The sequence below is a fragment of the Sphaeramia orbicularis genome, chromosome 7 (genome assembly GCF_902148855.1).
Source record: "Sphaeramia orbicularis chromosome 7, fSphaOr1.1, whole genome shotgun sequence".
Lineage (NCBI taxonomy): Eukaryota > Metazoa > Chordata > Actinopteri > Kurtiformes > Apogonidae > Sphaeramia > Sphaeramia orbicularis.
The window spans coordinates 20,505,678-20,529,658 of record NC_043963.1 but is presented as its reverse complement, the minus strand read 5'-3'; the positions used below and the strand labels follow the sequence as shown (position 1 = coordinate 20,529,658).

General features: G+C 36.0%; 1 protein-coding gene across 1 annotated transcript in view; it reads left to right on the top strand.

Annotated features, from left to right (window-relative positions):
- The window catches only part of LOC115421915 (uncharacterized), a 60,849-nt gene extending 37,109 nt beyond the window's left edge, over positions 1-23,740 (top strand). The window contains exons 9-26 of the mRNA XM_030137921.1: positions 290-406; positions 517-615; positions 1,874-2,025; positions 3,381-3,519; positions 3,970-4,092; positions 4,161-4,358; positions 6,641-7,290; positions 9,172-9,609; positions 11,047-11,296; positions 11,764-11,853; positions 14,755-15,081; positions 15,170-15,340; positions 17,108-17,285; positions 17,400-17,516; positions 19,402-19,689; positions 21,211-21,431; positions 22,687-22,745; positions 22,869-23,740. Of these exons, the coding sequence (XP_029993781.1) occupies positions 290-406; positions 517-615; positions 1,874-2,025; positions 3,381-3,519; positions 3,970-4,092; positions 4,161-4,358; positions 6,641-7,290; positions 9,172-9,609; positions 11,047-11,296; positions 11,764-11,853; positions 14,755-15,081; positions 15,170-15,340; positions 17,108-17,285; positions 17,400-17,516; positions 19,402-19,689; positions 21,211-21,431; positions 22,687-22,725 (3,597 nt within the window). The 3' untranslated portion in view covers positions 22,726-22,745; positions 22,869-23,740. The remainder of the gene's footprint in view (positions 1-289; positions 407-516; positions 616-1,873; positions 2,026-3,380; positions 3,520-3,969; positions 4,093-4,160; positions 4,359-6,640; positions 7,291-9,171; positions 9,610-11,046; positions 11,297-11,763; positions 11,854-14,754; positions 15,082-15,169; positions 15,341-17,107; positions 17,286-17,399; positions 17,517-19,401; positions 19,690-21,210; positions 21,432-22,686; positions 22,746-22,868) is intronic.
- The last annotated feature ends 241 nt before the right edge of the window (positions 23,741-23,981 follow it).

Sequence of the window (23,981 nt, the reverse complement as noted above, 5' to 3'; positions counted from 1 at the left end):
TTGTCATCTGTAAGGGACAAAAGTTTGACAGTTTTACTTGAAAAATGCTGTTCATTGCAAAGGACATTCTATTAATAAATAAATAAATTAATTAATTAATTAATTAATTTTTAAAAATGTATCTGAAAAAAACAGTTTCATTATGCAGTTTCCAATCAAGACAATTGTTTAATATAAAAAAAGCTAAAAATGTTCACTTTCCTGGGTCTCAGGAGGTTAAAGACCCTCACACTGTTGTCCATTTAACACCTTATAACCACATGTTGATCGATGCATTCCCTGTGATCAGACTGAGGTGTTGACTTCAATGAAAGCCCTGTTGAAGCTGGTGGAGGTGGGTCAGCTGAGCTCCCACCTGGATGGGACTCTGTGTCCGAGCCTCTGCGACTGGATGGAGCTGAACCAGGTGAGAACGTCGCCTCAACATGTAAAATGTCTGTGTTTTTTTTCTACCTCTGATCTGGAGCTTGTTGTTCTTCTCATGACTCACTCATGTCTATGTGTTTTATTCTGCAGAAACTTTACCCATTTGTGTCTGATCTTTATGAGGCGTCCAGTCTGTTACTTCGAGCCATCAGTAGGTTAGAGGAACCTGTGAGGACGGACACTGTTCAGGTATTTAACACACCTTTACACTCTCCTTCACTGCGTTTTTGTTGCCTCTTATTTTAACCAAAAACTTGTAGCTTACTGTCTTGTTTTTTTTCTTTGAATCTGTTTTTGGCCACTGTATACAGAGTAACACCATCTTTATTATTAACAGAGATAATATAGTACAATTTAATAATACTACAATTGTAGTTTCATATTTATTATAGCTTTTTTAACCCTTTCAAGCATGAATTATGAGAACCTTAATCAAGATTTTTTTTTCCTGAGTGTTTTTATTCTTCTTTAGGCATGAAAAAAAACAAAAAAAAACAATGCAATTGTTTTTTTATTAACCTATTTTTCATGGAGTTATGAAAATGTCCACTCAGCTGGACACCATGCGTTTAATTTTAGAAGCACAGAAACATGTATTTACTGATATACTGTGTGAAAACTATGAAATAAAAACATTTTTAGTGCTGTTAATCTGATGTTTTCTCACATTTTAATATACCTGCATGGAGATAATACGCAACAAACCCCCCACCCCACAAAAAACACACTTTTTGTTAAAAAAAAAAACAAAAAAAAAAAACCTGTTAATTACAGTCTAATAACAATTAGCTTTTTTTTTTTTTTAACTCAGACATGTTACTGCAGATCAGGTTTATCTAGAACAGCAAAGTTACAGCAGTGGTATGAATTACAGTGTATGGGATGATGCATATACGTCCACTGTGTTGGCTGATATGGAACTAAAACAACAAAATCCATGAATATACAAGAGAACACCTTTAAACAGCTGTCCACTGTGGTGACCACTATGCATGAAAGGGTTAATCATAATTTCCTTTTACAGTTTTGTTTTACTTTGTGTCAAAAGTGCTTTATTATGAGGACTTGACTAGTTTAGTTCAGGTTTTACTTACTTTTAGAAGCAGAGAAAGGTGGGACAAAAGAATATACAGCATCAAATTATAAAACTATTGTTGATTAAATGTCCAATATTGTGCATATCTGTTATATTTAAAATTACTAAAAGGATATTATTAAATGTCGTTATTGTTGATTGTCACTGATCATTGTTGTATTCAAAGTGGACACATTTTTATCTTGATTTTTTTTTTTATCAGTGCTTTTAGTATAATGACCCTGTTTTTTTATAAGTGTCTGTCTTTTTATGATAATCCTCATAAAATAGCAGTTGTTCTACTAAACCATTAAAGTGAGTCAAGTCCTTTTTTTTAATCTAAATTAATTCCAAAAACTCTCCGTCTAACAGACTGTGCAGCAGTGCATTATGGACCAGAGGACTTTGATGAGGGATGTTCTGGAAGACATCCGATTGGTCAGCCTGCAGAGGGAGGGCGGGGCCATGTTGGCTCGACTGAGAAAGGAGAGCGACCTCAAATATCCCCACAGTGAAGACCTGAGGTAAACACACAGTGTAAATGTCATGTCTGTTTTGTTTGAACACAACAGCTTTGTTACCTGTGTTCATGCTTTAAGCAGAAGAGTACCCAGTTTGTCTCTGTGCCAACACATAACATCAACATAATATTCTGCCATTATAGTAACATTTTAGGCTCATTATTTAAAACAGTAGTAGTCTGATTTGTAGGAAAGAAATAAAAAAAAAATCTTTCGTATTGTAATGGTCAGATAAAGGGTTAATTTTGAGTTTTTTAGTAGATGCTAGTTTAGTTTTCATTCTTTAAAAATGCTTAGTTTTAGTTCAGTTCTTATTAGTTTCAGTGCTAATTTTTGTCTTTTTCATTTTTTAACATGGCATATTAGTGTTGAGAGTCAAAAAGGTCTGAAAATGTATTTAATTTCATTTTATTTAATTTATTTCATTCATGGTTGTGCATTTCATCAGCAGACATTCAATAATAATCAGGTGAACAAACATATACACAGCCATGCTCAAAAAGGAGCAGGATGAAGAAAATCTTATATTTCCTGCCCCCTTCTAAATAATAATAGCCTTAATGGTTAGCTATACACCCCTATAAAGTCGTACTGTATAAAGTCAGACAAACCAAACAAAATACATCCAAAGATGATACAAAATGAATACAAAACCACGTGCAAAACTACATATCTAGGTAGTATAAAACAAAACATAGGTAAATGTATACCTGATGAAATGATGCAAAACGGTTACGATACCAGACCAGAATAAGTACGTAAATAAATATGTCACAAAATGCAAAAACAAATTTGAAGCAAAATGTAAAAACTTATAACTGTTCATATAATGTCATTGCTCTTTCTTTATACACTTTCATCAGTTGGAATGTGTTTTTACATTCCTTCGGCTCATTATAAAGAGAATTCCAGAGTTTAACCAAGTTTAATGTAGTGTGTACTAATCAGAATATTCCCAAACAGGACTCTGGAGCTTTTTTCTGACTTTCCCAACATGATGCTAGTCATGAATGCATTAGAATCACACATGCAAACCATATAAAAATGTGGAAGATTTTATATCAGTCAAAAAATAGCAGGCTTTTTCATAAAATATCAAGACAAAAATTTGATGTATTATTGTAGTCTATTTATTTATTTATTTACTTTATTACCTAGTTTTGTGTCATTTTGTTATTGCATGAAGCTGATAAGGATAGGACATATTTTACTGTTTTTCTGTGATCGCAATGTAGCTTTAATACTTCTGCTGTCACGTTTGCTGTTTTCTTCCATTTCAGTATTTGGCTAAACCACCTGTTATATGCATTTTTGTGTTTACATAAGTCGGTAAATGTATCTTTTTCGACTCCATGCAGTGATGCGGTGGACTCAGTCACCAGCCTTTATAACCATGTGGAGGAACAGACTCATGTCTTGGTGCAGAGATCCAACATGTCACTGGAACATCTGGATTATCTGCTGCAACTCAGAGAAATTGAAGGACACTTTTCACAGGTACTTAATATTCACTGACTTTCAAAGTCATCAGATAAACAGTATCTACTTTTAAAAAAATACTGCATGTGATGATAACAGGTAATAGAGGTAAATGAAGGAGTTAATAATTTGAATGAAGTACAATCATTAGTTGTTTTTAAACAATTTTGAGAAACAGTTGATTAATTATAATGTGCAGCTGTGGAAAATATTAATACGTTGTGTATGTTTTTGCTCATTGAACAGATGAGTGACAAAATGGAGAAGAAGTACATAAATGTTGAGTAAAGATATTAACTATGATTTTTTTTGTGAGAGTTTAATATTGAAGAAAGGGAAAACTAGCAGCAACTAAGAGAAAATCATGAATTGCACTTGAGTAAAAGTTGTAGCCATTAAATTCCTCGTCTGAAAGTATGTGTAGCATGTGCACAGACTCTAAACACTGAACTCTTCTTTTCCCTATAGATGCAGCAGTGGTTTAATGTAGAAGGGGAGCGCCACCTGCTGGAGGCCGAGTTGGTGGAGGACTCTGGAGACCGGATGGAGCAGATCCTCAACAGCTTCACTCGTTTTCTTATTGAAGCCAATGTGAGTTTCCAGGTTCTAGTGGTTGTGTTTCTGTCTGTGCATCGCTCTGACTCATTCTCCTTCTTCAGGACCGGAGACATCACGCCATGTCGTTAGTGTCTGAGGCAGAGCAGCTCCAGCAGAGTGGACCGTCCTACCCGGAGACCGAGACCTTCAGGACTTTGGTCAACTCCTTCAAGTCCGGTCTGGAGGACTTCCTGTGCAGGGCAGAGGCGTGTGGCAGAGAACTGCAGACCATGGTCAATGTGTGCGATTTCTGTGAACAGGTTTGGGTTTTTTGTCATTACAACCAGAGTAGTCATCCTATAATTTAACTCTTAAAGACCCAAACAGCCACTGGTGACCAAAATCATCTACTGATATAAAATCTTTAATTACACTGGTCTACAATTTTTTTAGAAATGATTTGCTTCAGAGATTAAATGTGCTAAATGTTACGTATTTTAAATAAGATTAATTGGAAAATAAATGACAAAAGTGCCGGTTTGCTGATGTTTTCAAGGTATATGATTAAGTGTTATTACACATATATATTGGTTTATGTACATTTGTATAATAGTTTTATAAATCTTCCACTAAATAGAACCTGTAAAGTGAATGTATTCTAATGTGCAGACAGTATTTGAAGTAGATCTTGTAGCTCTGAGACAAATATTCCTTTTGAGTCAAACCCATTCTCTTGTTAATTCTTGAATTTCACATTTTGACCCAAGGCTGTATCTTGGAAAGTTCAGCCAACCAGCATTTTTTACTTGATTTTTCTTTGTCAGTGACTCTCATGTGGTAAAATTTCATTGCTTTTATTCTGGAAGCATTTTCCTTGTAGACCAGTGTTACTTCTGATCCACTAAACCTATAAATTGATTGATTGATGTATTTATTTTAAATATGAATGTCAAAACAGAAGAAAATAAATAAACAAAACACTTAAACATAAGACATATAATACATATTCAAAAAGGAGTGAGAAGAAGTACAACTTATAAATTCCCACCCCTTCTCCTTATATAATTAATAACAATAATATCCTAGTCTAAGCATATCTATACTATATACTATAATATGACTGATACTTATTATTAAATGCTGTGGTTTCTGGCTTTATATTATTATGAACAAATAAATGCATGTAAATAATTGGTGTTTGTCATCTTTGACAAACTGCGAACGTGGAAAACGTGGAAACACCATCATCTTCTACACCACTGATTCACCAGTAAAACCGATGGAGTTTAATTAATGACAGTGGATGGAGACACTTGTTTTATGTTTAGTTATTGATGTATTTGCTGAAAAAGTCACTTGGTCTTCAGTTTTCTGTGTTTCTGATATAACAACCCTCAACTGTGCAAGAAACCATATCCCTATTCAACCTGTGGCAGGATCAGAATGTGCACAGATGTAAATGGTATACCGTAATTTCCAGACTATAAGCCGCTACTTTTTTCACACGCTTTGAACCCTGTGGCTAAAACAATGATGCGGCTAATCCAAACGCACTCACACTAAATTCTTCAGATCAGTCATTTTGCGTGTCATGTACACACCCTCATCATGGAAAACACACGAAGAAATGCATATGAGCGCACAGCTTTCATTTAAAGGCGATCGATCTGGCTGTGGAAGAAGGAAATAGAGCTGCTGCGTGTAAACTTGGCATCAATGAATCGGTGGTGAGATGTTGGAGACAGCAGCGTGCAGCTTATATTCAGGTGCGCTCAATAGTCCAAAAAGTAGCTTTTTTAAATGTGTCTGTATTTTGGATTTTGCCCTTTATTTTGCTCTTGTGTGCTTTTGTGTTTTGCCGCTGTAAATCTGGAATTCCCCCTTGTGGGACTAATAAAGGCACATCTTATCTTATCTTATTTTATCTTTACTTTAATCTGAGCTTTTATGAAAATTTACATGATCAGCAAATTAAATACGGGAAAATACATGATTTTCACTATACAGTAAATGGTGATAAATCACTAAAAGGTTAAATGTGGAGAAGAACTCATTTCCGAACTGCCACAAAAGTAGCACTGGGTCTTTATGGGTTAAACACTTAAGTTGTCAAATTTGTGATATTTTATCTATTGTGTCTTTGAAATCAGTATGCTTTTTTTTTTTTTACATTTACCCTTCTCTAAGACCTTACAAATAAAAGTTTGAGTAATAACTGAAATATACAGTATAATAATTTAAATTAAAAGTTCCCTCTACTATCTGTCTGCTGTTATTTAGACATTTTATATGATTAACTGACAGGGATGAAGTAATAGAGCAAACATATACTGGAATGAATCAATCAAATTCCTGAATGAAATGCTTTGAATGATGAAAAACTGAGTTTAAATGCATTTTGTCAAGCCAGGTGTATGTACATTTTACCTCAAATATGTAAAGTTTTCATGATTTATTGTTTTAATTGACACACCATACGCTAAGAATGCACATTTAATCACTTCGTTCAATTTTAGTTTTATTTCACTTTTGTCCATCTGATCTGTTCTTGGATAGATTTACCAGGAAATTAATCTTTTTTTTTTTTTTTTTTTTTCATCAGGCTTCAGCTCTGGCCAGTGAATGCCAAGACTACCTGGAGCAGAGTCAGCATCGGACTCCCACAAACCAAGACCAATTCCATGACCAAAATCCTGCACCTGTGGATCAAGCAAACACTCAACACCAAAACCCAGACCCTGTTCAGACCTCCACCTCCAGTAACCACGCCATCCTCCAGTCTTTCCAGGACAAGTTCATCCAGTTCAGCCCAGAAAGGTTTCAGGAGGTGAAGACCCAGGCCAGCACCCTGCAAGGCTCCAGGGGGATGCGGGTCTGGAACGTGGCCTGGCTCAGATGCCAGGAGGTCCGGCAGCAGCTTCAGGAGAGGCTTCAGGACGCTGAGGAGATTTACCACCAGGAAGCACGGTCCAGCAGCTGCTGTGAACATCATTATATAGACGTGGTGAGCACTAATATTCAAACGGTGACACCCGGTGGCCAGACACTGGTGGTTCAGTCGACGCCCGGGCCTCGACACCCACAGTGGGAGGGGATCGTGTCTGGAGCGGTGGATTTAGGCAACAGACGACCGACGTTTGGCGCCACCAACTCAACAACTGTGGCCTGCTGCAACATCATCGTAAAACCTGATGATCACAGTGATCCTGGAAACATTCAGGGGTCAGAGGTCCCACCACAGTCACCTCACAGGTAGTTAACCCTTTATAGGACCCTCATAAAAATACACTGAAATTCAAAATTTCAACATTAGTGTGTTATTGGAGGACATAAGAAGACTTTATTACTTGTGTGAAATTTTTCAAAATGTTTTATTATAGAATAGAAAATTGAGGTCAATGAAGTTACCATATTCGGATAAAGTTACCATATTTGGTTCTTTACCCATAAGTGGCAAAAAAGTAAAGTATATCTCAGAAGTGTACAGTCGCGGAAAAAAATATTGGACCACCCTTGTTTTCTTCAGTTTCTTGTTCATTTTAATGCCTGGTACAAGCAAAGGTACATTTGTTTGGACAAATATAATGATAACAACAAAAATAGCTCATAAGAGTTTAATTTCAGAGCTGATATCTATCCATTTTCCATGTTTTCTTGATAATAACCAAAATCACTTCAGTTCTTACATCAGTATCTATGGTATTGTACTGATAAAAACAGTGCTTTTAGGCGTTCCATGTTTTCTTTTCTGTCTGTTTTAGTCACATGATACACACAGGAGTTCGTACTTGATTGCATAACCATTGTTTCTGATGACTTTTGATGGTGTAATAATTTTTTCCTCGACTCTATATAAAGATTACAAGAAAAACATGTTTTTTTTTTGTTTGTTTTTTTTGTTTTTTGTTTTTCTCTTTTTTTTATTAAAAAAAAAAGAAAAAGAAAAACATTTGTAATGTGAAAGGAACATGTGTTTTAGAACATTAGAACAACATTTTTAGAACATTTGAACAACATAAGTGCTGATCCAGACACCTGTCAACATACACATTATCTCTTTGAACATCATTCCTTACATTTGTACCATTACTTCACGGTACCTAACAAAGCAGTTACATTTTGTTTTGAGATTGTTGCCTCACTGTCCTCACTGTAACTGTTGCTGTCACTGTCTTGTAATGTTTGTGGAAATTACCAAAAATAGTGCCCGATAAAGGGTTAAGATTATTAAAATAAAAGGTTACTATACCTACAATAGTATTTCTATGTAGGTAATGATGTTCTATTGTTGCATTTCTTTTTTTTAATGTTAAAGGTAATCTTTGTAGTATTGATATTCCAAACTTTCAACAGCAGAGACAAGTCGTGTACTAGAACACATTTAGTACTACCAAAACCAAGAACGAATCAGTGCAATGTATCTACAAATTGTATCACTCACTGAATAAAGTTTGAAGCTCATTGTTTACACACATCTGTTTTATGGTATCGTCATCTCCAAAATAGTCAATCAAAATAATATTGTCTTATAATCTTCACATGCTGCATCGGCTGATAGTTTACATTATAACTCTGTTAGTTTACCTCTGTTTTAGACAGAAAACACAGTAAAACCACAAATCATTTCTGTTTTCTGCATGGTTTGTGCACCAAAGATCTGTTTGGAATCGCCCAAACAAGGTCAAGGTCAACAAATGGCAAATTAGTCTAAATAATAACACCCCATAATAACTTTATACATTCATTATCCTGATAATCAAACTGATCCATGTAGGAGAAACGCTTTATTTTCAGAATCAAACTCCCTTCTTTTTATTTAGAGCTGTGTCCAGTGGTGAAAACAAGCACAGTGTTTCTAGATTTTATCACTTTGTCATATTCTTTGAGTCTTAAACTTGTTTGGTGGTGGTCCTTTATTGGACTTATGTTTTTTTACTAACAGTTCTGTCTCAATCAAACCAAATATACATGAATGACCTAAAGAAAAAACACTATAATTGATGGTAAACGTTGTAATGAAAGATTTGGAATGAGTCACTTTGTGTAAGTGTGTTTGCAGACTTGGGGGCTCTGGTCTAGTTCTAAGGCTCAACTGAATGACCCTGTTGTTCCCTTTGTGTCATTTTTTAACAGGTCAGTTAAAAAAACGGACAGGGAAACCAGAAGGAGGCAGGCGGCTCGAGCGAGGAGCGAGCGAGATGCCGCCGCTCTATCTCAGTCCCATACTGTCGGCTGCCAGTGGTTTCCATGGGGGCGAGGTCTGGGGGCCAGGTCGGCGAGCCAGGACTCGTGCACCACCGGGGCAGCGACGGCGGGGTCATCCACCCCTCCAGAGGAGCGGGTTCGATCCCCGTCGTCCTGCTCACACCACGGCCAGCCTTCCTGCCGGATCCTCCAGGAAGCTCAGAAGTTCCAGATTTCCCGCCATGGGAGTTTCTGCTCTGAGGAGTCCTGTATGAGTGACCGGGGGGCGGCGGGGGGAAATGGCGCTCTGTGCTGTAAACACTCCAGCCTGCCCGTCAGGAGATATGATGAGGCGTTTTGTCCACAGGAAAGTGCCAGCAGTGCCTTGTAAGTTTACTGCGACTTAATGACATTTCAATGTGTTTCATGATGATGTTTCCTTTTTATGTGAGTCGGACAAATGTACATAATGAATGGAGTCTTATTGAGGTTTGATGCACTCTTTTCTGTCTCTAAGCTTACAGTGATGGACTACAGGTATTGTTTCTACTCATTCTCTTCTCTTTTATACTTGGCATCCATTGGTTGATTACTGTTATTCATTTTAGTTTCTTACTCTAATGAAAAATCTATCTGAAAGGCCCATTAACAAGATGTGTCTCATTGAAAGCACTCAAATTTAGGAATAGTAATGCAAGCTGAACGTTTTTATCATAATTCAGATTCTTGATAATGCTGCTACATGATTCATGAGTAGACTATAGAAAAACTATTTCAGGAATTCAGCCCAGGGTCAGTAAATCCATAATCAATAGTGACTGTTTTATAATACATGTAAAAAGAAGTGACTGCATGTTGCTGCAAAAATAATTTTTAAAAAGTATCTACAACACAAGTAAATATTTATTAACTATGTACATTTTTGTTCCATGCATATGTAAGTGTTTTCACTTATGGAAAACCAGTACATTTTAAATGCATTTGCTGTATTTCATTAGTATTCACTGATTTATCACATTTCATTGTGTGTATGTGTGTGATGAACATCAAAAGAAATCATTGTATTAACTCCTGATGTATTAACTCCATTTAACCAGTCAGGTGAAGCCTTCACTTACCCTCAGATTCTGCAATTTAAATGGATAAGATCTGTATTAGTTTACACACTAATAGCAAATTTGAACATTATCACAAATGGCTGACTTTCTTCATATCATGCATTATATAAACAAGTGTTTTAATACAGGAGGCAAGAAAGCATGCAGCAAAACACAACACTGAGTAGCATGAAAATGTATGTAACTGAAGATGACGCTGCAAAAATTAAAAAATAAATGCAAAAGATTTACCTTCTCATTAGGACCAAACTACCCCTTAAAATGTACATTTATACTGAAGAATGAACATAATGTACACAACAGTTCACAAACAACAGACAAATAAGATTAAATAACGTGTGTAAAGGTTCACTATATGTCTAGTTTAGGAGGATTTATTTGCAGAATATAATGTTCATAATTATTTTTTCTTAGTGTATAATCGCATGAAAATCAAAATCATGTTTTTCATACCACTGAATGAGCTGTTTATATCTACTCACCTTCACAGAATCAACTATCGGCCACATTTCTATGTAGTTTTCTATTCAGAAAGTTTGTGGTTTTCTTTTTTTAACTTAACAGCGGGCGCTTTCCAGTGCCAAGGTGTATTACTGCCACCTACTACATCTGAGGAACACAGTTATTGTTACCCTTAACTAAAAAGTCCAGAGCAAACCTTAAACTACCTCATCATTCTCAGATTGTGGTTGTATTTGCTTTGCAGGAGGCTGCAGCGAGTCCTGGAGGAGCTGGTCATCACCGAGCGGGAGTACGTACGCTCACTGGGATACATCCTGACCCACTACCTCCCCCTGCTGGACAGACCAGACATCCCCCAGGACCTCCGGGGAAAGCGTGGCATCATCTTCGGGAACCTGGAGAAGCTGTACGACTTCCACAGCCACTACTTCCTGCCAGAGCTGGAGGCGTGTCAGAGGGAGCCCGCCATGGTCGCCCGCTGCTTCCTCAGACACGTGAGTAACTACATAGTCACAGAAAACATAAATGGATGTATATTTATATCAACTTCATTAAAATGTACCGTTTTTTTTTTTTTGCCTATATTGAGCTGCTTATAAAACCAATTTCATTCTAAAAGATTTTTAAGAAAGCTTAGTGATTTTTTTTTCCAGTAAAATAACTGAACAACTACACTATAATACTCTCATATTAGTGTTTTATAGAAAAAATATTAATTGGATTTGAAAAAACTGGGACATTGTATAATGTAAACAAAACCATAATGCAAGGATTTGCATTGAAAATGTTTGTTGCATCATGAAACGTAGAATACGACAATCCAGGACTGTTATACAGCAATAATCCTACATCAGACAAGATCGTTTATGAATAAAATATGGATATAATGTATATGTTTTTAATATTGAAGATCTGCACTTTTAATTTTATTTATGGTGTTATGTGTTTTTTTTTTCCTCAGAGTGAAAGTTTTGGCCTGTATGCTCTGTACAGCAAGAACAAACCTAAATCAGACATTCTGATCCTGCACCGACGCCATGACATCTTCAAGGTCAGTTTATACCATATCTACAAGATGTTATGTTTTGTTAGTTTTCAATTAAAATATACTGAAAAAAGGAACATAAGTGCTTGATGTTTGTGTAAATAGTTTCAAATATGTCTTTGGCCCTTTTAAAACTATTTTTGACTCAAAGTTAAGAGATAAGTAAAAACAAAAATTAAAAATGCAGAGAAATGTAAATCCAACAACACAATACCAAAGTATATTATTCAGTTTGAGGTTTTTGTCTCTTTGTAAGTAACATTCGTGCTGTTATTTGGTGACTTACATCACATTTTTTTAAAAAAATAAAAAATTCATAAAAATCTTAAAAGAAAAAAGAAAATCAGAAAAAAACACAGTCAAATCGATCAGACCAATCAGGCTACTAAAACAATAACATAAAAATGTTGTGTGTGCCTAGATTTTTCTCTATTGACAAAGAAACACATAATAATATATAGATACAATATCTGAAAATCATTAAACATTACTGTGACTTTCCAACTGATTTCCTATCATTATCATATACTATAATTTAATTTTGCCATACATTTTGTTTGGACAAGAAATGAAAACTTTGAGCAGCCTGTGATTTTCATTCAGCATCAGAGCAAAAGAGAACAGTCCAGAAAAAGAAGAACAGGTCACATGTGGAAAATCCTCCTGAGACCCAAGAAAGAAAGGTTTTTTATGGAATGTCCTTTATAATGGACAGATGGTGTTTTTTTAATGAAGCTGTGAAATGCTTGTCCCCTACAGAGGACAAAAATGCAGTTCTAGGTCTCAGGAGGATAATTGTTCACGTCTGTGACACATTTGGATGTCATCTAGACTTGGAAACTATAATAAGAGCTGTCAGGGATGTAAAATAGGACTGAGATGATGTTTACTTGACCATCAACAGAGCTTTCCCCTGTCTATTTTAGCCATAAACCATCTGTTCCATAACAATAAAATTATATAAAGTGGGATTTGAGATAAGTGTTATAAATTTCAACTGATTAAGAATAATGTAATGTCCACTAAAAGATCAGGACACAGTTTAGGAGCCGAACTATTGATAAGGTGAACCTAGCAGTTGTATGGGACTGATTGCTGTTGTCAGGGTGTTTGTGTAGGTCTGGAAAGTCTTAAAAAGTGTGAAATTTTGAAATATTGTTTTCCAGACCTTGAAAAGTCTGGAATTTTTTGTGAAAGTTGCAATAAAGTATGGAAAAAGTTTCTCTCACAGTTGAATTTTAGAGTATGCTCAAAGGCACATAATCTTGGAACATAAGAAATGCATAAGGAAAGAATCTAAAAAACTTAATATGATTTCTCTAACCCGTCTGTACTGGAATGATTCTAGTGAAACTAGTTTGTGTGATATCCATGCACTTTTGTGATTTTCATAAGTTTTGAAAATGTTTGTCAGTAAAACATAATTTACTGTGAATTATGCATTCATTCATTCATACATTTATTAAAATTACCTTTTTTACTACACACAAAAGGTACAATCTCAACCAAAAAAGTAGGCACACAAGTATAAAAGTACATAAAGTCAAGGTCTTGGGGGGAAATGGCAGTTTTGGAGGAGTCTGGCCACCTGATTGCACTTTTTGGAACCTTCTCTTCCACACTGCTTTTAAGTAAAACAAACCAGAACATAATTGTGTTTGTCACTCTGTTGGCAAGACGTCTGATTTTACTCAAATGGAAATCTCCAACTCCTCCATCCCATATTCTTTGGATCAAATCCATCTTGAACTGTATACATGTAGAGAAGATACAATACACACTTCAAGGCTCCAGGACCAAATTTTATACAATATGGACCCCTTTTCTTTCATATGCTTGAGATCGAAATTTCCCAGCCATCCCTGATTGATCAGTTGTGTCTTGTGTATTCACATATGTGGCTGTTCCCCCGCTAGACTGGAGTGAACTGAACCTAATGTACTACTGAATATGTAGGAGTCTGAGATTATGTGCTCAGTGAGGCACTTTAAATGCTGAGATGGACCATGTTTACACTGATTGACTTACATACGATTGTATAATTGTATTCTTTAATGTCAAGGTACTGTTTGTTTGTTGTCTGTTTTCTTTGTTGTGGTTATTACCTCCGCCAAGAGTAACGGCGGAGGTTATGTTGTCATTGGGGTCTGTCTGTCTGTCTGTCTGTCTGTCTGTCTGTCTGTCTGTCTGTCTGTCTGTCTGTTTGTCTGTTAGCAAGATAACTCAAAAAGTTATGGATGGATTTGGATGAAATTTTCAGTAAATGTTGATACTGGTACAAAGGGAACAAATGATTCAATTTTGGTGATGATGGGGCGGGGGGGGGTGGTTGACTAAATTTTCAAGAAATGTTGATACTGACACAAGGAACAAATGATTACATTTTGGTGGTGAAGGGGGGGGGGACTGAATTGCCTTGGCGGACGTCTGTGCTCTCCGAGTGCTTTTCTAGTTTTATTTTGTTTTTATACATTACTGTCACCTAGGTTATTGACTTTATATCCTTTTACATACAAAGGTGTGTTGTATAGTTATAACCTGTGACTGAAAAAACTCAATAAAATAAGTTGGGAAAAAAAAACAAAGAAAAAGTCTGGAATTTTAATTTGGATAAAGAACAAGCACCCTGTTACTGTTGGGTCAAAACACAGTATTCGAAATCTCTCTGACGGGATATTTTAGAGACAATTTGACAGATTATTGTTGCTAAATGACCCACATTTGTACTTTTAAATTAATTTTTGCTTTAGTTGGACCATAAGGGATTATCCAAAACAAGGAGCTACTTTATATTGAAGTAAATGTTGGAATAGCAATCAATTAAAGTTCGCTCTCTGACGGGACATTACTGTGTTTTGACCCTGTTTTATTTTCCAGCTTCACCCCTTGTCTCTGTTTCCTCCCCAGAAAAAGCAGCAGGAGCTCGGGGACCTGATGGACCTGTCGTCGTACCTGCTCAGACCCATCCAGAGGATCAGTAAATACAGCCTCCTGCTCCAGGACATGCTGTCTCTGGTCGGCTCATACAGACCAAAAGACATGATCCAAGATACACTCCTGGCTTCTAGTGTGTGTGCACAGAGTGTGTGTGGGCCCGGTGTGTATCTGCCTGATTATACCAGCACTGAGAGGGAGCGTGAGAAGGCGGAGATCCAGGCGGCCGCAGACCTGGTGCGGTTTCAGATGCGTCACGGTAACGACCTGCTCACCATGGACGCCATCAGGGACTGTGACGTAAGACATGAACGTGGTAAATATGATCTACGTGAAACACCGTGGGTCAAAGCTTCACCTTCTTCTGTTTCCTGCTCTGGTTCATCAGGTGAATCTTAAAGAACAGGGCCAGCTGATTCGCCAGGATGAGTTCACCGTTATCTTCAGGAAGAAAAAATGTGTCCGCCGCATATTCCTGTTTGAAGAGCTCATCCTCTTCAGCAAAACCAAGAAAACGGATATTGGCAATGACGTCTATGTCTACAAACAGTCCTTCAAGGTCTGCACACACACACACACACACACACACACACACACTTATCCTACTACAATCTGGAGCTTTAAAGGATAGGTGCACTGTTTCTAAAAACGTGGAATAAAATTAAATAAAATAATTTCAATTCATAAAAAGATAGTGGCAATGTTATTTATTCTTAATAGATTAAGTGTAAATAGGAATAAAAAGAGGAATGTATCCAAGAACAAAATTATTCCAACTTTACAGATAACTGTGTACTCACTATTCAACTTTATATTTACAATATAGAGGCAAATGTTCTACTTTTTACTCCATTACATTTGTCTGACAGCTTTGATCAGATTACATTTTACACATTTTCATCTTGTATCTTTGCTGAAAACAATGAAAAAAGCTCCAAATATGCTGATTTTTAATGTCATGATGTGATAAACTGAAAGATGACGTGCTTAAAAAACTGTTTCTTAAGCTAAATAAACTCTTTGATTTGCAAAAACATATTATCACATAACTGATCAGTCATTACAAGTTGTTTGTTTTGTCACGAAACTGAACAGTCATTACAAACTGTTTATTTATGCATGTTTATGGTTTCACAGGATGATGCTATAACCTCCTGAGACCTGGGAAAGTGAAAATTTTAGCTTTTTTACATTAAACAATTGTCTTGATTGGAAACTGTATAATGCAACAGTTTTTTCAGATACATTTAAAAAATTATTTTTATTCATTTATTTATTTTTTTAATGGAATGTCCTTTGCAATGGACAGCACTTTATAACCTCCTAAGACCCAGGAAATGTCAGCAAAGTACAAGCTTTTTTTGTTTTTTATTAAATAAGTGCCTATATTGAAAACGTCATGATGCAACAGTTTTTTCAGATGCAGTTTTTAAAATTCTCATGGAATGTCCTTTGTGGTGGACAGTTTTCTTTTCTTTTTTTTGTATAAAGTTGTGAAACTCTTGTCCACAAATGTGGACAGAAAACCCATAGCTGGGTCTTAGGAGGTTAAGTAAAACTGTCACACTTTTGTCCCCTACAAAGGACAAAAATGCATAGCTGGGTCTCAGGAGGATAAACATATTATAGAGTATAATGCATCGCTGCAGATAAAAATAAAAACATTATATAAAGTACTCCATACAAGATCTACCTACAACATCTGCAGATGTAAAATGAATCCAAAGACATTACAATAGCAAATAATACTGCACAATGACTATTTTTAATACTTTTCTTACATATTATTACATAAATGAGGATATGAATACATGTCTTTATTTTGCAGTGGAGTATTTTCCCATTAGTACTTTTACTTAAGTAAATGATCTGAATTGTTGTTCCATCACTGATAGGTTTATAGTTTTTCCAATATTCAGGTGTCTATATCATCACCGGTAAAAACTGGCATGTTTCCTGTAATTGTTCAATTGCAGAATTCTTTAGATGTAAGAGATGGGGAATAAAAAATATTATAACTCAAATTATCTTAGAATGTAGTTATGTAAGAAATGTATTTATTGTATTTATTTTGTCCCCTTTCATTTTCACTAATGAAGGGGTCCTGTCGTAGTCGATGCAAACAATAAGAATGACAATAAATGAAAAGATTTTTCAGTAATTATGCAACAAAATCGTAGCCTCTGTTCAAGGAAAGACTGGAACCCTATTGTTGAACCAGTCCTTTAAAAGAAGCTGTCATTATTGATTCTACTAATAAGTAAACTTTCACATTATCTTGTCTGTTGGTGTCATTTGTCTTTGCCTCTATGTGTTGTTTTTCCAGACCAGTGACATCGGTATGACCCATAACTCTGGTGTCAGCGGTCTGTGTTTTGAGATCTGGTTCCGCAGGAGGAAAAGTGAGGACACCTACACACTGAGGGCGTCCAGCATGGAAGTGAAGAAAGCCTGGACCGCCGACCTGGAGAAGATACTGTGGGATCAGGCCACTCACAGTAGAGGTTAATACAATAAATACAAAAAATACAACCACAAACCTTATTTATGTGGCAGCAGAGCATAACTGAAGAAAGATATCATTTTTAGTCTGAATATTGTGTGTGTTTTCGGTTCAGAGATGCGTTTGCAGGAGAGGGTGTTCATGGGAATGGGTCGTAAACCGTTCATGGACATTCAACCCAGTGAAGCCGCCATCTGTGACCGGGCTGTTAACTGCATCCTGCCTGGTAGAAGTAAGTCAACTGATAAACATTGAACACCAAAAGGAAGTTTGAGAATGCACAGAATGAATTATTTTGGGGTGCTTTGCTCAGATAAGGCCAATCAGACACATGCTTTAAAATAAAAAATACTAATTTCTTGCCTAACTAGCCTCCACTTAACCCTTTATAGAGCACTCATTGAAATACTCTGAAATACTCAGTGAAATACTCTCAAAATTTCAACCTTGGTGTGTTATTTGACATTGTCATCTACCTCCTCTTGCCATAAAACGTCTGAGCAGCACTTGCTGCATAGTAAACACATGCAATATAACAACTGTTATAAGGTCATAAACTGAGAAAAATCACTCTTATTCGCTATTTACAGCTTCAAAATGTCTATAAAATCTCTCTGAATCTCTTTATAATGTTATAAAAATCAACATGCTTCTGGACCTCACTGAGGCACAGGATTGGCCTCATATTTAATGCTTGAAGAAATTGCCAAAAACAGTCACTTGCCTGATAAAGGGTTAACAGTTCATTCTATGATTTTTTTTTTTTTTACTTTGGTTGGAAGGTTATGTAAATGTCAAATATGTCTTCAATTGTGGTAACACACTTATAATTCTTTATATATTCCTTTATATATTGATATATGATGCAGGCACCAGTGGTTTCCAGCTACTGTATTTTTTCTCCCAAAACTATGAAAACTAAAACACAGTCTACAGTGACAGAGACAGAGACAGTGTTGGCTTAAGGTCAAAGAAAAACATGGACAAACTGCCAAAATAAAATACAAACAGACATAATAAATGTGGCTTGTTAGCTATGTTCTACCAAAAAGAGGGAGTTTGATGTCTTCATGGTTTTTACTTTTAATGAGCTTTAACTTGGCTGCATATTTCCATGCATTTCACAGTCCAACGTAAAAGAAGTGTCCACAAGATCTGCGCTAACCCTGAAGCCCAGACCTTAAAACCACCATGTGGTATGAAATGATAAATGATGAAGAGAAAATAATAAAATAAGCTAAATGTGTATGGAGCCTGTCGAAAGTCTTTTATTACTTTTGAGATACACGTGTTCTTTTATTTATATGCAGCAAACAGCATCAAGATTTATTCTGACCAGTTAAGTACTGTATATAAATGTACAGCTATTGTTACAAAAACTAACAGTGGTGGAAAAAAGTTTTTGGACACCCTTAGAATTTTACACAGTCTCTTATATTAGCATGAAATATTTATGGGAAAATCTTGTTTGCGTTTCAAGAGGTGTAACTGCATCAGACAAACACAAACAAATGCAAATGATTTTTTTGTCTATTGTTAACAGGAAAAAATAACAAAACTAAATTCTTGACAGTTTCAACATGTCATGCTCTGATTGTGTTTCATTATCGTGCTGAAATATGTGGTTTTGACCTCGATGGAACAGAGCACGTGCAGAAGGGACCGTGTTGAGAATGGAAGAATACCTGTCAGAGTTCAATGACTTAAGAGTGATTCTTAATGCAATATATTACAAATGCATGGGGCGTCTGAAAACGGTTTTCCACCACTGTAGTATATGATAAATATTTGTCAAGCTATCATCTTAGACAATAACAGTACATTTTGGATTAAATAGTAACTCAGAGGAAACAATAAAATAGTGACAGTTCCAATGATCTGAGGGGGATACAGCAGCTTCTGATTATTTGATTATTTGCTCAAAAATATCTACAATATTCTGGACAAATGTTTAAAAATTGTTTGTCATTTTGATGTATTTAATATGTCAATCATGACTGTCACTAATCCAAAGCAGCTGAGTTAATGAAACTAACCCATATTCGTGCCTCAGCCCACACTAACCCACAGTGGCTCATCCATTTCATTTCTCTTTGATGACATCTATGTGTCGTCAGTCCCTGTGGCGTGTTGTTCACACAGGGGTCTAGAATATCCTCGACCTCACTCCATCGGCTCCGGCTCCACGGCCTCCACCACCATCAGCCAGTCGTCATCCTCCTCCGGCCGGGGCTCGCTGCCCCCTGCTGGTTACCCCGGTAACCAGTCACAGGGGGTGGAGACCAGTGCAGCTGTGAGCTCCTCCCCAGAGGCTGTGACCGACAATGAGCTCAACAACCACCATCTTCATCAGCATCATCTTCACCGCAATTGTGAGCGGTGGAAAACAGTCCATCATCCTCTGAGTGAGTCTTTAAGAACCTGGTAAAAATGTTCAATCTGGAAGACACTGTTAACTCCTAAAATAAAAAATAAAACTAAATATTTAACTTTATGCAACATATGTATAAGTATAGCCTCCCAGATAGTATGACATTTGAGAAAACTACACAAACTAACTATTTTAGAATATTATTTAGCCTGGCAAATTATTAATATTGTGTAATATGGAAGTTTTCCCACTTCTGCCATGTTATAATATGTTACTGTTCTTATGAGTTAAATGATGACAAATATATAAGTCTATGCACTAAAGCTCAAACATCCAAACATCTTAATATAGACAATAGCAGCTTTTATAGTATTTAAAGGTGCTTTGCTTGTACAGAGGGAATTGCTTTTTTGTATTTTGCAAACTTTGTGTTAAAGGCAAATAGACTTGAATAACAACAGCAACTGCATTATTGTTATTTTATTATTGATCTTATTTTTCTTTATTAAAATTTTTATTTACCAACTCAAAATTGGTACCATTAAATGTGATCCCTCACTGACAACTAAATAATAAATAAAACATGAATTATATTAATGAATTAAAATATGATAAATTAGCTGAACTTCTAAACACAAGCAGTTCTCTTCATTTAAGAGTTGCAGACTCTACGTCCTTTTCAGCCCCAAAATGTTTGACTCAGTACAAATATTGTGATTTTTGATAAAGAAAGATAGAAAACTTATCCCTTCAGCAGTTCACTAACTAATAGCCTATGCTACTGTTCACATTACAATTTGGGTTCTTTCAATTAATTTACAGCAGATGCTAATTTATGTGACTTTAAGCCCCCTCCTCTCAAAAACAAATATTCCTCAATCTGCATTTTTTACTGTGCAGTGTTTGACACTGATGATTTTAGCATCTGAAAAAAAAAAATCACAAAAATCTGTATTTTTGCAACAGAGGTACCAACAGGATTTAGGATTAAATGAAAAGTTTGGACATGATCACAATCAACCTTACAAATCTTACAAGTTTGATACGAAAACCTGAAGGCATTTGATCGACAGTAGACCCTTATAGAAGCAGGAAACATGTCATGGCTACATGTTAGAAATGAACTGTTTTAATATTTAGAAATTCCACATTTTTTTCAGTGAAGATGAAGGACGTCAATGTAATAAATTTCAGTCAAACTTGAATTATTATTCAATGCAGAGTGTTTTTATTGTATCTTATGGTGAAAGGGGTCTTATAGTTGTATAGTGTTATTATAGAACAGGGTTTAGTTTACTTTATTTATTTTCATTTACAATGTTTTGTTATTTTAATAACCTTGTCCAAGATGATTTTTTTGAGTTTAAGAGTAGAAATTAAAGCTTGTCTATTGTATGGTTTTGTTGGTGTTAAAAAAATAAAACTGAATGAAGCTGTACCAAGTTTATCGCCAAGAGCCACAAAAGAAAACACTACCTACCAAGAAATCACTGTCACCATCAAACTTAGCAAAACCATCATTCTGTACAGTAAATGAGCCGTCTTTTCTCCTCAGTCGACAGCACTGAATCATCTGGAGACTGCCTCACCGTCTTTGGCTCAGATCAGAGCTGTTTGTCTGCCATTGGTGGCGACGTGGTGGACTCCTCCTCCTCATTCGTCTCCGGACGTCTGTCAATTTGTCAAACGCCAAGCCTGAGGATAAACAGCTCCCCGGCCGTCAACAGGAAGAAACCTGGTATCGCCCCCAAACCTCAGAGTCTGCCTAGTACTCAGGTAAAAGCTGGAGAAAAGCCCCCAGATAGTGTGAAGGCAAAGACTAAAGACTAGATTTTTAGCTCAACTTCTGAAAAACTAGTTTTTACCCCTTGGCCAACTTCTGGTCTAAAGGGTATTATAATCGTTTTGTCGTCTGTCCATCTGTCCATCTGTCCGTTCAACGATATAATCACATTATCTGAAGAATACACTGAGATATCTACACCAAATTTATTTATTTTTTTGACAGTTAGTTTTTATTAGTTATTTATCATTTTGTCATACAGAGCATAACAAACAACAATCGGCAGCAGATAATAGTCACAATTTAATAGTAATGACAAATTAGCTTACAGTTATGAAATGGCAACCAAGTTGATATCTGCACCAAATTTGTACTGTGGATGCATCTTGGCATGGAGCAGAAGCCTATTGAAAATAGGTGACCTTGACCCTACTTTTTCAAGGTCAAATGGCCTTGTGCAGTTATAATATCTGAGTACTTTCAAATATAAATATGTATGTAATAAGTTTAACACAAAGACAATCTAATCTAAATTATAGGGCAGTAACGTTCAACAGAATCTTACACTATATTTGTCCGAGGAGTATTAAAAGTGTGCAGCACATTATGTTTCCTGACTGATTCTGGCATCTTAAAATAGACACAATAGTCGCTTTTCCATTGGACATCTGCACAAAACTTTACCGATATTTACTAAATGTCAAAAAACCAGAAGTGCGGAATGTCGGTTTTTCCATTAAATCACAAATGCGATGATTTGTTTATTTATTATCGCGAGATCACATGAGAAGGCATTCTATAAACATTACGACTAATGTAAATATGGTGTTGATTTACAGATATTTTCATTATTATTATGTTGCTAAATTTAAAAAATGATTGGGTTTCCTGGTGTGTCCACACATACCACGACATGTTTCTTCTTCTTCTTCGCTTGTTGTAACGTATGTCAACATCCATTTTTTAAATTCACCTGACTCTAGTTGTGAAAAAGGTCTTTCCATTGCAATTTTGCATAATATACCACTTGCGCTATGCTCAAAAAACCACCTCTTGCCAGCGCAAAATCTTTTAATCGAAAAATTAGACTTTTGGCGAAATTGTCATTTTTCAATGAGGTAAAGTTTTATGCGCAAGTTATGTTTGTGCAATTTGAGGGTGAATGGAAAAGTGACTAGTGTTACCCAAGAACAAGGAACATTTAATTAATCTATTTCTAAATGTAATGTCAAATATTTTGTGTTTCAGGGAGATAACATTATCATCGGAAAATCAACAGAAGTTTAACCCTGGATTCTTGACTTAAGGTATACATAGTGTTAACATTCTTCTGTGGTTGTCAATCTATAACATAGTAAATTGTGGCATCTAAATTATTTTCTTTATGACAGTTTTAATTCTAAATGGTTTCTATAAATGTGTCTTTGCAGGAGCTGTTCAGTCTGAGTTCTTCTGTTCATCTGCAGACAACAGCAACCTGATTACTGCCTTCTTTGGTTTGATTTTTAAATTTTATTTGATTTTATTTCGCGTGTGTGTGCGTGTGTCAGTATCACACTTTCCTACCCTTAAAAGCTCCATTCATTATGGACTGATGAGATCCATGTAAAGACAGGAAAAGACTGTAACAGACAGAGACGCTGATGGGTCATGTGATCAACAGAGTCCTCATGGAGCTACGAAAGTCCTCTTATTTTATTCATTTGTTTTATAACAAAGAAAGAGCAGTGGAAGAACTTTTTTTTTGCAGTGAAACATGAATCCACAAATGTGTGATGCTTCCAGCTGAATATTCATCTTCACCTGCAGCTCGACTTCAGACTGAACTGATCAGGATGCGATCAATAAGGACAATTTGACACCCTGAACAACAGCAGCTTGAAAGCAGAATAATTCATTTAGACGGTTCAGAAATGTCACCAACATACTTATTTTCTTAAAAAAGCACCTGATTGTGTTGCGTTTCCTTTTCCTGTCAGTTGTTGACCTACATGATGTGAGTTAATGACTTTTCTGTGGTTTATTTACATTCACTAAAAACCATGTGTCATTCAATAACCTACACATTGTCATTCCATACTCATCACATGCTGATTCTTGGCTAAGACGTCACATTTCAACACAAAGGGTATCCTTAGAAGCATAATCTCCCAGGATGTGAGCCCAAAACACATCTAGATAATGCAGTAGTTACAGTCTGGCTTTGTTTAGGCATAAAAATAACTTGATTAAGGCTAGAAAAGGAGTTTAGGGCATAGGTTGGCAACCTTTCCAATCTAAAGAGCCATTTTAGGACAGAAATTGAGAAACAAATATCTGGAACCAAAAGATATCCTTCAATGTTTTACCTCAAAGTGGTGACTGGTTAAGAAGCTCTTTAGGATTAGTTGTCGAGAATAAATTAACATTTACCAAACTACAAAGAAACAAGTGGTGCCAGGCACAACAAACCCTGCCCCTCACACATATTGTAGCTTATTTTGGCATTGATCCAGCTGATGTCATCATGTCTATGCATGTGCTGATGTCAGCATATCAGTTGC